The 14447-nt window shown below is 38.2% G+C and overlaps 1 protein-coding gene across 6 annotated transcripts; it reads left to right on the top strand.

Annotated features, from left to right (window-relative positions):
• Positions 1-5570: 5570 nt before the first annotated feature.
• LOC115664777 (uncharacterized) lies at positions 5571-11752 on the top strand. Of its 6 annotated transcripts, none has more exons than XR_008815518.1 (9): positions 5571-5737; positions 5844-5913; positions 6388-6456; positions 6554-7051; positions 7304-7456; positions 7570-8792; positions 9010-9272; positions 10627-10913; positions 10994-11752. XR_008815518.1 is itself a non-coding variant. In XM_056307122.1 (5 exons), exons 1-4 carry the CDS (start codon positions 5604-5606, stop codon positions 6743-6745), a joined length of 465 nt encoding a protein of 154 aa, XP_056163097.1. In that variant the 5' UTR covers positions 5571-5603; the 3' UTR covers positions 6746-7456; positions 7570-8316. The 6 variants fall into 6 exon arrangements, 1 of the variants encoding a protein (XP_056163097.1); XR_008815520.1 differs by having other exon boundaries at positions 6554-7456; positions 7570-7743; positions 8049-8792; XR_008815519.1 differs by having other exon boundaries at positions 6554-7456; positions 7570-7743; positions 8027-8792.
• Positions 11753-14447: the final 2695 nt, after the last annotated feature.

The following is a 14447-nucleotide window of genomic DNA, read 5'->3' as shown; positions in this document are numbered from 1 at the left end:
TGATCATTCTCAATGTCCTTCCGTTCCTCTATTTATGTTTCCGAATGAACTTATTTAGGTTCTTTATGAGCTCATCTGCTTTGACTACCTTTGGTGGGCTTGAGATCCCTTTTGCATGCACAAGAGTCTCTTTTTAGCTGCGACTTTCCAGGGTCTACAAATAGAGCTCTCAATTCAATTACCACCATGTGAAGATATGTGGCAAATAGTGCTCTCAATTTGACTTCTCCTATGCGCGGCTTTCTCTGCCAAGATCAAGTAAGTACTTGCATGTTGTGACTAAGTCTGAGTTGCGAAAATATGGCCTAAGAGGCAAAGTTATCGCATGAGTCTACTGCTTTTATAATGCATTTTGCTCTGTACATTGGAAGACATCACGAGGGGCACTGGTTTGGTCCACTATACTTCTATCCGATCATTTCATCGCCGCCACCGCTGCCTCCAGTGCCGCCTCATCCTATTCCTTCCGGTTTTCCCAAGCCGAACCTATTAACCTCGAAGATGAACCTAGTTCTTAGTTTAGTTATCCTATGGCAACTTTCGTAGAAAGTTCTTGGAAATAATGATTTGCGTTCTGATTGTTATGTAGTTCTGAATTTCCAAGTGGAATGAAAATTATGTTAAGTTCCCTTACATGCCTGTCCTAAATGTGATACATCAAATTGTGCGTCAGATCATCCTTAAACGATTATAGACAGCTTCATTTGGAAATTGCTCGAATTACTCTAATATGACTACACATTTTCTAGATTCACTATAATTAACAGCGCCAATTTCAATCTCCTTTCATTATTGGGCTTCCTATGAATTGGGTTTTTACCAAAAAATGAAAAGGGTAATCGTCACTCATCCAACATGAAATATAAAAATCAATTTTACACCAACAATTGATCTAATAAAAATTTTAAAAGTAAAAGAAACGATATTTTGAATATGAGAAGGGGAGCTTTGTATGTGCAAGAAAGGTTCGGCAGAACAACAACAGCCTATTCCTTGTATTCATTTACAGATTTGGGATAATGATACCAACAGTCCTGAAGTTTGGCTTAATGTGTAATATGATGATTTATGAACTTTTAATTTGTTAAATGTAGTCCCTGTACTTTTAATTTGTTCAATATGGTCCCTGCACTTTTAATTTGTTCTATACATGTTTAATGTAATCCTTGAACTTAAATTAATGGAATGATTATATTGAACATTTTCATATATTTTAAGGACTAAACTGAACAGGTATCAAAAATTTAGGGACGACATTGCACATTGAGCCAAAGTTCATGGACTGTTTGTGTCATTTTCCCTACAGATTTTTACACGATTTCGATCGAACACCCAACGACATCCGACCCAGCAAACTTTGGTCGAACCAGGGACAAAATGCTGAAAAGGGCAAAGACGCAAACAATGGCGGTCGCACAAGACACTTCCATCAGCAAAAATAAAGCTACTGATCTGACGAAACAGTGGCTTCCCTTTGAGAGAACATCACCCCAGGCTTCTTCCCCTCCTGCTGAAATTTCTCATGTGGGTCGCCGAGGCGAGGCCTTTTCGCTGTAACCCATGGACTAACCTCGACACCCGAGCAGTTTCGGCCCCCCAAGAAAGAACCCATCCATCAAAGCGTTCGAAAGATCGCCCCATCGACCTCAGGACCCGAAAAGGGAAGAAGCTCCGACATTCTGCCCAGAACGGGAATCCCAATCCACTACTCCCAAAAGCGAGACACGCGTTAGTAGCATCACATTTTGCCGTCTCTTCGCATCTTCTCGTGCGATGAATGTTCGCTGCTTGCGGAAGGAAGTGAAGTAGATCCGGGATTCTCCGTTTTGAGCAAAATGACTGAGGCTTGAGATCGACGGGGTGCTCTCGACCGCTTCGATGGATGGGATGTTCGTTGAGGGCGAAACGGCTCGTGTATAAGGGCTTTAATTTGCAGTGAGGAGTCTCGTCGACGTCCTCACGAGACTATATATAGAGGCAGCCACTTCAAGGGCTTTCGAGGTGCCAAGTTAAACATATCTCTCAACTTTCACCAAATATAAAATGTCATCCTTAAATATTTAATTTATTTAATGTAGTCCTTAAATTGAAGCTCAATATTGTCCCTGAATTTTTTAATTTTTTAAATATAGTCCTTGAACTTTTTATACACGTTGAATTTAATCCCTAACATATATAAAAATATTCAATATTGTTCTTAAATTTGAATTAATAAAATGATACCATTGAATAGTTTCATATAGTTCGAGGGTTACATTGAACATATATCAAAAGACCATATACCACATTAAACAAATTTAAAGTTCAAGGATCGCATTGACATTGAGCTAAAATTCAGGAACTGATTTTGAATAAATTAAAAGTTTTATAGACCATATTGCACATTGGGTCAAAGTTTAAGAACAATCTGTATTATTATTCCTTCCTTTTTCCCCAAAACTAGTGATGCCTAAGCCTAATCTGTCTATTTAAAAATCTTATTACAACAAATCTAATAAAAAAACCATTTCAAAATTTCATGGTACTTTCCCTTTCTATTAGAAAAATAGCCAATAATAAAATTACTCATACTGTTTTAATTAATTAGAATTGGTGAATTTTCCCCTCTCATTCAAGGACAAAGCCTTAATTAAGATGTTAATTTCTTAATTTTATCCCATAACAACCACCCTAAGAAATGTTCAAAATCTATTCTGTCATCTGACCGCACATTAACCACTGGGGGTTTACCCCAGTGGCCACCCTTCTCACTTGCGAAGGGGGAGGTGGGGAGTTCGAATCCCCACCTTCGCAAGGGGGTAGGGGTGGGGCCGCGTAGTTTAAGATGTGGGTTTCAACGCCTACGCCCTGCAAGAGGTGGGGCGCAAGTCTGAGTGTGTATCGTGAGTGAGAGATAGAGTAGGACCGACCAAAAAAAAAAAAATCTAACCGCACATTCTATAGATGGACGAAACTGTAATTGACAATAAGTCATTCAAATAATCAAAATGATTGACAACTAGTCAAATAATCTCTACTCAATAAATTCGAATCCAAATTAATTGTCAAGTATTCCATAAATTTTCTATATTTACTTTTACAAGTAAAATTATATTTAAAAAGCAGATCAAATCTCTACATTTTTCTTTTATTATATTTCTAATTTATCTTCTTCACTATCTCTTTACACTTCATAAGATTTCCATATCTGTTTTTGAGATGTATCGAATGAGATGGTATCACAAAATTGACAAAAAAAAAAACATGCTTTAAAATGGTCAATATGATTTTCCACTAGTTCGACAAATTTTTTACTTTCCAAAATCATATAACTCTCTCATTTTATAATTATTTAAATTTCTTTCTTGAACAAAATTGGTTGTTTTAAGTGTAACATCACTTAATGAGATAAGTAACGAAGGTTTTTTTTTTTTTAAATTTGAGAAAGTGGGTTTACTTAGTTGAATACGTGATAATAATATTCAATAGAAATCAAAATCTTACCGATTATATTGCTAAAACCTTCGAATAATACTCACTATTCAAGATTGGATAGCAAGTAATAAAGCTTATCATTTTATTTTCATTTATACTCAAACAAAGTTTTATTTTCATTTTGGGTACTCAAAATTTTCAGCACTTAACATTAAATACTTAAATGTTCAACAATTATTTTTTAGTATTATTGGACGAACCCTAAGGCAATGAGAAGTAGAATAAAGATTTCTTTCTGGTCTCATTCCTTCTCACCAAACATATTGTTAAATTATTCAACGTGCAACTGACCCTTTTTGAGAAGAATGTTATATAAATATATGGACAAAATTCGACACAATAGTAATGACCCTTTAATAAAGTCTAAAGTCATAGAATAAATACATCATACTTATGTTGTCTAAAGTGGCTCGTATATTGAGGTTAGGCCATGAATTGCAATTATAGAGGCAGTCACTTCTAGGGCTTTTTGCCTACAGGAGGAGCCTAAGTTTCTTTTTCCCCAAAACCAGTGGTGCCTAAGCCTAATCTGTAATTTTTAAACTTTCAATCTTATATAATTGCTAAAATGATTGTGGCAAGTGAATCGTTGTATTTCAAAGTTGAATAATTATTAGATCAATCGTCAGTATAAAACAATATATACATTCACCGTTGGATGAGTAAAATGTACATTTGAAGTTGGTTTTGTAATTGAATTCTTTTACATTATAACTATTCAATAGGTATGTAACTTATTTTGTATGTGGATAGTGAAAATGGACGAATGTTAAACATTAAAAATAGTTGCTCATACTATCCTAATTCTTTGTGAGTTGGTAAATTTTCCTCTCTCATTTAAGGACAAGAGCATTAATTAAGAAGTTAATTTCTTAGATTCTATGCTATTCAGCCACCCTACCAAACATTCAAAATCTATACAACCCCCCTCAAGCTATTAGGGTGGTTGTATTACTTATCAATGGGATAGATTCATTGATTACCATCTCATTTGACCACAATCAAGATGATTGATAAGTGATCTACGAATTTCTTATCTAATATGAATTTAAAACAAGTGTCCAGATTCCATAAATCTCTTATCATTACTTTTGCAGCAAGTAAAATTATATTAAAAAAAAGTGAATCAAAATCTCTACATATTCTTTTAGGGTTAATAACACTAGAAACTCCATACTAGTACACATGTACCCCAATTACTTCAAACTAAGTTTTATGTCATAAAAAATTTCAAACTGGTACATCCGTGCCATATGTATCCCAAACTAGTATACGTGCGCCACGTTTATCAGGGAAATTTCGGGGGTAACTATGGCATGGGTTCACCAATCTGGGGTTTGGAAAGCAGGTAAACTAAGATTGACCTGCTAACCCGGTGAAATAAGCCAGATCAAACCCCAGACTAACAACCGAAATTAGCACAGGTTTTTGTTTGTTTAAACACTTGGCGGTGGAGTTTAAGCATCTTTTTTTATTTTTTTTTATTTCAATGCTTCAAGTTAGAGGTACAGGTGCTGCAGATAAGACCCTTTAGAAAGGAATGGGAAAACCTTTCTCGATACTTACCTTTCTAAGTTTTGGAAGGTGTCTTAAAAAACAAGGACATTATACTCCCTTTCTTGCAATCATAAGCTTTCTAACTACTTTATTCAAAGTACAAGAAGCAAGGAAAGTGCAACCTGCGGCTGTGTCTGTGAGATTTCCCCCTTTTGCCGATATCCTTGAGAGAATAAAGAGGAAAAACATAAAACCAAGCTCTTCTGTTATAAAATGTTCCGAACTCCCCCAACTTAAAAAACAACAAACAACAAAGGAACGGTGAGAGCTTCGCAGAAGTACTTAATAGTTCTTCCCAACGATGAAATGGGTGGAAAAGCTTAGACCTCTGGTGGGATGGGATTACTTGATCATGTGGAAGCGTTTCGATACCTCCTCCATGCACGCACACTCATCGTGTTTTGCGTTAAACTTGCCAAAATGAGTCTTAAACCCATTTACTAACTCAAATGCAAAATCTTAAAGTTCTAGATAAATTCAAAAAGTAGTTTTTTTTTTTGGCTACCCTTTCATTGCCCATTTTTTTATATTATTTTTGTAAGATCTTTGAAAATGTTGGGTGTTGCTGCGGGATGGAGATTGGATGGGCAAGAAGAACAGCTCGACCATTTAACTACTGTGCCTTACAGAGACCTGGTAATCAGCACCCGATGAGGACGAGAGCTTGCAAAGCCCTGACCTTTTACCCTACTCTTCTCACTTCTTGGTAAATGTCGCTTTGCATTTTTAGGAACGAAGAATGGAATCAATAATGTTTGATTGAGTTTCTTCAGTCACTGAACATTAGAAAAATTTATGGTGTCTTTGGTCAGGAATTATGTAGATGTGATGAATTCGACCCGGTCCAAGTGGATTCACAACACAAGCGCCGCGGACATTCACGTGATCCGTTCTTAATCTCCTCCTTGTGATCATTGCATATTTCCGCATTGCTCCCTCTTGAATTGCTCGGACAAAATTGCTGAAGATCGGGCTATTATTATTGTCTTATGAACTCTAGTCCTTTGGTTGATACTCTGGTGCCTTGCTGTCATTTAGTACCTACTGTCAGGACACGGGAATGTTTGATTTAGCTTCACATGTGAATCTCAAGTCAAGTAACAATGCTGTATTGCCAACTCTGGAGCTCGTAGTCCTCAGTATTGTGTGCTCTGTAACTTGATAAACGTTCAATCAACAGAACAATGCATTAGATTGCTTGAAACGTGTGTATTCTTGTTGCCTCATACTATTTATCTATTCAATTATGTGATTGTGCGTTTGAACTTTCATGCCGGTGTTTACTCGCATCACGTGGTTTACCCTTTCTTTGTGTGATTATATCTGAAAATTAAGAGTAGAAGAAACTTTTGACAGGACTGCACTGGAACAATCGTTCTGGTCCCTGTTGGTAGCGGCATTGTTGAGCTCTTCAGCGCAAAGCCTGTAAGATGCACTTCCAAAGTAGCATTGGCTCTTGCATGTTATTCTACTTGTTTGCTCAAAAGTTGCAAATGTGACCATTTACTTTCAAATTCGTCAGACGCCAGAAGAACCCCACATAATAGAAATGATCATTCATTGGGGTCACTTCTTCAAAGAAGCCATGAATCTCAGGCCCTGGGATATAAAGACCAACGAATTCCTGATCCAAGAGTACTTGATTTCCTGTCTTTTGCCGCCCCACCTTTCGAGTTTGGACTCTGGACTACAACAACTTCCGATAGGAACATGAAGTAGCAAAAATCCTGAAGGATCATTGGGATATCTTTCCCAAGCTCGAGTGATGAAGCAGTCTGTTATCGGATCCACGAGGTCCGAAGATTCCAAAAGTTTGTCGGAACAGCCAAATTTCTCGGTTTGTGCTGCGGCTGCGAAGGGTAAAGCCATTCGCAAACAGGAAGGAGGTGAATGTCGCTCAAAGAGACTGATCGCAGAGCAGGAGAGTAGGACCATGTATAGGGACCAGATCCATGCTCTCCGTTCACTTGTCCCAAAGATATCCAAGGTCCACTGAACTTTCGTTGCTTTACTCTGGAAAGTAATCCATTTGTTTGGCATTCAAAGCTGTTTTCTTTGATGCAGTCTTTCACTGCGTGTTGCAGTATTGAGGAATTCCTCTGGTCAACATCAATTTCTATTTCACACAAGCACAATTTTTTATTCAGGAAAGCATGCACTTGAAGATTGTCATCTTTTAAGAATTACATGCAGTAACAAATTCTTTCATAGTCATGTTGCTTGTTATTTTACTTGAAGAATATGAATATCCATCCTTCCCTGTATTGACTAGATGGACGAGAATTCAATCCTGGGGGACGCTGTTGATTACATTAAGGATTTACAAATGAAGGTGAGAAACCTCAAGGAGGAACATGGCAAAAGCTTGGCCAGACTACGCGATAACGCAGAGTCTTCCTGTCTTGACCCAAAGACGGACACGGAGGTGAACAAAGTCAAGCTTGTAGCTCAACTGTTATCTCATTGTTCCTCATAAAATGTGGACTGAGCGTGTCAGTTTCGTATTGGACCTTGACTTTGTGGAAGTAACGATTTCAGGCGCATGTGGAGGTGATTGGGAAACGAGATTTTCTGGTCAAGATATTATCGTTGAACAAGCAAGGATGATGGCTTTCTAGGATGATGGAGGGGATGAAATCACTGGGAATTACTGTAGTTGATGCCCATGCCACCACGTTAAATGGCAAAGTCCTGGCCAGTCTTGTGCTTGAGGTAAGTCTGTGAGGATGTTGTGGCGAATGAGAGCAATTACAGAATTTCCTTCTTAGATAAGCTTCCACAATCATTGGTCCATCCTACTTTAAATTGATCTTCATGCTCCAATTCAAGTATGTGCAGAACAGAAGGCATACTTTTAATGAAGTGTGCATAAAATGAAAATTATCTGAATATTTGTTTGCCAGATCTGTTCTCTGTGCATTTCTTTTCCTCCATGACTCGATAGTTTCATGATTCCAGTTTCTGGTTTGTTCTAAGACTGTTCTTGTTCTTCCAGCTAAAAGTTGATATCCTTCCAGTGAATCTGAGAAACTCGGTGATGATACAGCTAGCGAGCTTAATTAGTCAGTAAGAACAACCGAGGTTATCATTGAGTGCGAAGTTTGTGCAGAAGTTTCCTTGTACCCTAAGAGAAAGTATGTGAGGAAGGAAGTGAGGCTTCCCTTCTGATCCATTGTTATCAACATATAATATCTAAACATTTCAGATGTATCCGTCTGTTTCATCAGTATGAAACCATTAGGAAACTGATTATTATCTTCTCTTTAATTGTTGAATCAATTTGTATGTTATGTTGTGATCGCCATTTGTGATTGGTGATACCGAGCATGTGAAGATAGTGATCCAATTTTACGTATAAGCTAATTCGAGGAGCACCACACTTTTCCCACCAAGCAAAGAATTCAGAGCAAATCGCAACTCAGAGGTTTGGAAGTGGAAGGCTGCGGGAGCGTCAAAGGACCACCAAGAGTTGTGACCTTTTACCCGTTCTAGGCATGTGCATCGGTCCTGGTCCAATCCGGGAATTGGACCGAACCGGATCGCACCTAGCAAGTTTCACTCTTCCACCATTGCCTGCCCCGGATGTTCCAGGATATTCTGAACATCGACTTTAACACCGTCAATACCAGCGCAAGATAGGAGTGGAGTTCGTTGTAAAAGCTGAAAACTTTCTCAGGATTGACAAGGCCAAGGCCAATAGTAGTGATGCTATTGAGAGCATAACAAGGCTCATTTGATTGAACTCCTGGAGATGAGACAGGGTACGCCATCTTGGACTCATAATGTTCATTCCATCAACACCAGGCCTGGCTCCACCCCTGTAACCTGTGACCGCAAGCCGCACATATGCATCCCTAAAATTTTAGGGACAAGTTTCTGGCATTAGAATTTGGAGCAACTACTTAATTGAGCTGAGTTTGAGGCAGAATCTATATATAACACATGCATAATTCCAGGCATGTTTTTCTTTGATTTCAGTAACGAAGTGACAAAGGCCCAATGCCGGATCATCGACTCTGCTACCCTCTTGGCCATTTTTCTGGAACTTATGTTTCTTCTTGATATGGTTAATCGGTTTACAAAGCTGATACAACAAAGACACTGAGTGTCAACCAAATGCATTGCAGCCAAAACTGCAGAAAGTGAAAATTATTCTGCCACTTCCTTAGCAGTGTTGTCTTTGCTGGCGGGATCCATGCCAACAGATTGCCATCCATCATCAATTATGACAAACCTGGGAGGTACTCCATCTTTCTTGAAGCTGCAAGTTGATGTCAATAACTTTCAACTCATGAGAACCTGTACTCTGAATTCAATGCCACTAGAGATATCAAGGAAAATTAACAAGGGTCGTTTACTAAGTAGAGTGGTATGCTAAAATCGTATTGGGTAATCAAACTGGCCAACCACCTTGTACCTGAGTCCCACTAATTTATGACCATTGAAAGTTTGTCACTATTTTAGTAAACCGATTTCAATAATATTTCGTGTCATTAGCGCCTCTCTAATCCTCGCTTCACACCCTCAGCTGTGACGTCTGTATAGAAAGCATCCCAGGTACCCCAGCCAAACCAGTTCAGCATATCCGAAATCTGGGCCACGAAGGAGGACATCATAGCTATGCTTACCATTTCAAAGCATTACGTCATACATATAACAACCTTCTTGAGTATATAAGTACCTTCTATCTCTCGCGGTGAGAAAATGTCTCTAGCTGTTTCTCAACTGTCCTGTACACATAAAAGAATGTACTTTGAGGGCACATCATGCAGATCGAATACTTTCTCGGCTATATCTGATGATAAGAAGTAGAATTTCATCCACAGCAAACTCACTCACTTTGGCATCGTCAGCATAAAGCTTGACACCACTACCATTTTGAACTTCATTAGGACCTCTAACAGCGGGCAACATTCTATCAAACGGGAAATCCCGGGTCCTCAGAACTAGCTTCCGATTCGGCATTGGGACATTTGACCAATTTTTCCAACACCTCCAAGTTGCAATAAATCTCAAATCTCCAGAAACTGATGCATCTGTCTTTTACTGTATCGGGTGGCGCATAACATAATCAGATTCGATTCTGAGCTCTAGGAGAGCTTGTAAGACCTTTGTACTTTGCTTCCAAGATACAATTCTGAAGATCTACTTTTCAAACTTCTTCGCAAAAATAACAATATGTGAGCAAAATGCTAACTCACAGTCATGTCTCTCGTTCAAGATGAATAAGAGAGATCGTTTGTCCAACTTTGGGGTTTTGCATCTATTGTCTTTGCAAAGAGTGCTTTGATTGGCTTAGATGCTCTTCGATGTCCTTGTATATTTTATACGTTGCAGGAGATCATCCTTGCTTGTTGCCATCAACTCAACATGGTTTTGCTGGTTTTTACTTTTTTTACCTCTGGAGGCATTAGTTGAAGTTGTATAATTATCACTTCTTTGTTATTTCATATAAAGTTTCTACCCCATCAAGTATAACAGATATGTTGAAGCTCCTATTATTGTCATTCAGTTTACATATTTATTCAACTTTCACGGGCATTTCTATGGCAAAGTTCAATTCCTATTCATTTACCTTTATGTTCAAATTGGTAGGGTGCTTGAAATGTTCAAGCCCTTGGTCTCACCTTTGACAAAGGTTCTGATGACTGTTTCACATCTGAGGAATTTGGCGTGCTATCGAATTTAAGGTTCCTAAACTTGGATCGACTAATATGAGAGGAAACTTCACTAGTTTTCTTTTAGAATTCAGGTGGCTTCATTGGCGAGGTTGCCATAAGAGCTCTGAGCCTCTTGTTTTGAACCTAGAAAACTTGGTCATTCTTGATCTATCCTGGAGCGTAGTGGCAGATGACTGGGAAGGTTCAACACAAATACTGGAGGTACAAGACAATTTCCGTTTTTTGACTTTTTGTGATGAATAGCTAATGGAAACTGAATCTTTTTTGTCTTTGTTACACAGAAGGCAAACAACTTGAAAGTTATAGACCTAACTGGTTGCGGTCAATTATGTAAAACGCCATGCTTCCCAGCTGGTAGCAAATTAGAAAGACTGATTCTTGAACGATGTTCTCATTTGTCACTTATTGACAAATCCATTGGTAATTTGAAATATTTGAGAGTCTTTGAACATGAAGTCCACTCCGATTGCCCTGCTGCCGGAAGAGATGGGTTCCTTGGATAATTTGGAAGAGCTTCTGATTGATGAAACTTCCATATGTCACCTTCGTTTCTTAAGAGGTTCTATCCAACAACTTAAAACTCTTAGTGCTTCCGGCTGCAAAAAATTTGGCTGAAATATCCGAGTCTATTGGTTGTTTAAGTTCCCTGTCATATCTTGCATTGGATAAAGCCATTATCACAGGACTCCCAAATTCTGTTAAGTTGTTGGAGGGACTTGTGGAGCTGTCTTTAAGAGACTCTCAGCGGATGACTGCACTTCCGGACTCCATTGGGAAGCTTACGTCACTACAGAAAATGGATCTGTCAAACACCAGAAATCAGATATTGCCAGAATCGATAAAAAAATTTGGATAGAGTAGAGGTGCTAAGAATTAAGAATACTAACATAAGAAAGTTTCCTAAAGATAATGTAAATCTAGAGAAGTTGGAAGTCATAACAATTTCTGGCTGCCCTTTGAATGGGAAAATTCCGTGTGATATTTCGGGGTTATCATCTTTGAGAATCTTGAAGTTATCATTTACCCTGATTTTTAGCCTACCCGAGAGCATTTGTCAGCTTTTTTCATCTCTAGACAATCCACTTGCTCCAATTTGATGAACTTCAGATTCTACCAAAATTTCCATCTAGTTTAGTGAGTTTGCGCTGGGGAACCAAAATCATGAGGATCGTTCAGGGTCTTTCATATCTGAGAGATTTGAAAGTTTTGGAATTAGTTAATGATCCCGATGAGAAGAAGATATCTTCCTCTGACCTGTCCCAAACTGAAAGCTTTGCCTGGATATCAAGTTTATCCAACTTAGAAACCCTAAAGCTGTGCCTTCCAAATGTAACTAGTCTACCAGAAGATTTTAATGCTCTTACTCAACTTAAAAAATTTAATTTGTCCTGCATAAACTTGCTAGACCTCCCACAACTTCCCTCAAGCTTATCAAAACTGCTTCTCAAGAATTGCCAGATCCAGAGGTTGGATTTCTATAATCTGGAAACTCTTTAAGAATTGGAGCTCTGTGACTGCAATGCATTGGAAATTCTTGGTCTTGGAAACCCGAGGCTCCTGCAAGTATTGAAGATATCTCGCTGCAATATTAAGAACCTTGATGGTCTCGAACGAGCATCACAATTGAGAAGGTTTTCTATGTCCAAATGCTATTCTCTTAACAGGATGCCGGACTTGTCAAAATGCGCAAGTCTGGAAATTAAGGAAATAGACTTTGGTAACATTCAATGTGGTGGTTGACACATGTTGCGATGTGGGGGGTCATGTTCGGGGCACTGTGATTGTCCGTACCAATATCAATGTGATGGTTGATGCATGTTGCGATCTTAACAGCAAGCTGCTCGATTCCAATTGAAAGAGGTTGGAGTTTATTTCGTTCTCCAAGGTAGGTACTGCACTTTTTCTCTGTAACTACAATTGGTAGACCTTATTTTCAACAGTCTCTCCAAGTTGAATATTTCAAACTTTGTTGTTTTTCTTTATTTCTTTTTTTGCTATTTTCTTACTGCAACATTTCTCTTTCCCATTGTCATACTCTACTTAATCTGTGCTTCTTCTGGGTAACAATGAGATTCAAGAAATAATCATCACATGGACTGTGAAGAAGTAGTTGGTATTGAAGTATTTGGTTTAATGCATTGTATGATTCCTCATTGTTCTATAAACCATCAGCATGAACCAACTATAGCAATTTTGACCAAAAAAAAAAACTATAGCAGTTCTTTTTCTGTTGAGAGCAAAAACTATTTGCAAAAAACAGAGATCTACAAGTTGATGGATTCACCAAGCAGGACTTGGTAAATTTTCAAGGCATAGGAATGTACATGCTAGTACTTTTATAGCTCTGTGTCTCCAAACCTTCTAGGAGAACCTGGTGCCTATAAAACTAGGGATGTGTTCAGACATGTCATACCCAATCAGTTGCCCCAAGTGAACTTTTGTTATTTCATGCAAACTATGCCATAGTGGTCTAAATTGTGTTTAAACGCAGTTTGAAAATCATATCTTATCTTTAGATGTAATTGTTGAACCAATCGCATAAGCAAGCGTATCCAAATTGTCTAAGTTTGTTGTTTTGATGTTTCATTGAGGATACTTGTTTAACAAAGTTGTTCATGATCAAGGATTCTTTTGAGAATTTAATTCTCATGATAGAGTCAGACAGATCCACTGTGTAAAATAAAACTGTGAGAGGAAACATGAAAGCCAATTAATAACTGAAAGATGGTTTAGTTAATAAGTAACACAACATATTGAATTGATAAGTTGGCAGTTGAAAACGTCCCCATTTGTATATTTTTAGGCACACAGTTCCTTGCATGATATAGTATCATGTTCACATTAAGATTTCCATGAAACTAAAAGTGAAAACATGCATGTGATGCGTAAATACATAAGTAATTTTCCTGCAAGTATGAAATTCGTCATATGCCAACAACTATCCATGATTGAATGAGCCATTACTTGCTATTAGTGTCATACTGATTAGTCGGTACTTTGATTGATGGTAACTCAATTGAGGAGATTGTGTTACTTCAACATATTTAGATTATTAGGTGTCCATTTGCTGAATGGTAGCTCACGTTCCTAATAGATAATTATTTCATAATTCAGAATCAACATTTCTTCAGATCACTCCGGGATTGGATAGGGTGAGTTCGGTTTGGAACTTCTTCAGGACGATGTGTGAGTAGAAGATCAAGGACGCTGGTGAAGATAAGCTGAGGTAAAATTACTGATAAGCTGAGATGTGATGTGATACACAGCATTGCATTATGTGGATGCTGTGGTTCGAGCGAAACGGAAGGGCCTTTGACAGGATTGAAGTGCCCTTTTGTCAACCTTGAAAAGCAAGCCCACCGCACCTTGCAGCCTCAGTTGTGATTTCTGAGAGTTTTATTATGAGTTCAGTTCAGATTTTTTCTTCTGCGCAACAAGGTCCTTTTAGTTGATGAAAGAAAGGCCTGTCATTCTGTTCCTCTAGGACTTTTATAGAGTGAAGATTTTGTTGTCTCCATGTTGTATAGCACTGCTGTACATTATATTCTGCAACTCTCGACCTGTAACCAGCCCTCTTGGTTAGTCTATTGTCATTTGTCACTCTCCGTCTCTTGCTGCAAAGCAGAGACCATCAATTACGATTTCCGAATGTTTATAGGATGATTGTAGGAAGCACGTCACACGGATATACTTGGATGGACTAACAAAATTGCAGGATGTTTCAAGCAGTTTGGC

Source organism: Syzygium oleosum, unplaced genomic scaffold (assembly GCF_021117445.2).
Source record: "Syzygium oleosum isolate NSW1041296 unplaced genomic scaffold, Sole_v2.1 Sole_v2.50, whole genome shotgun sequence".
Taxonomy (NCBI): domain Eukaryota; kingdom Viridiplantae; phylum Streptophyta; class Magnoliopsida; order Myrtales; family Myrtaceae; genus Syzygium; species Syzygium oleosum.
Note: the sequence above shows the minus strand (reverse complement) of the source record. Positions and strands in the feature narration are given on the sequence as shown.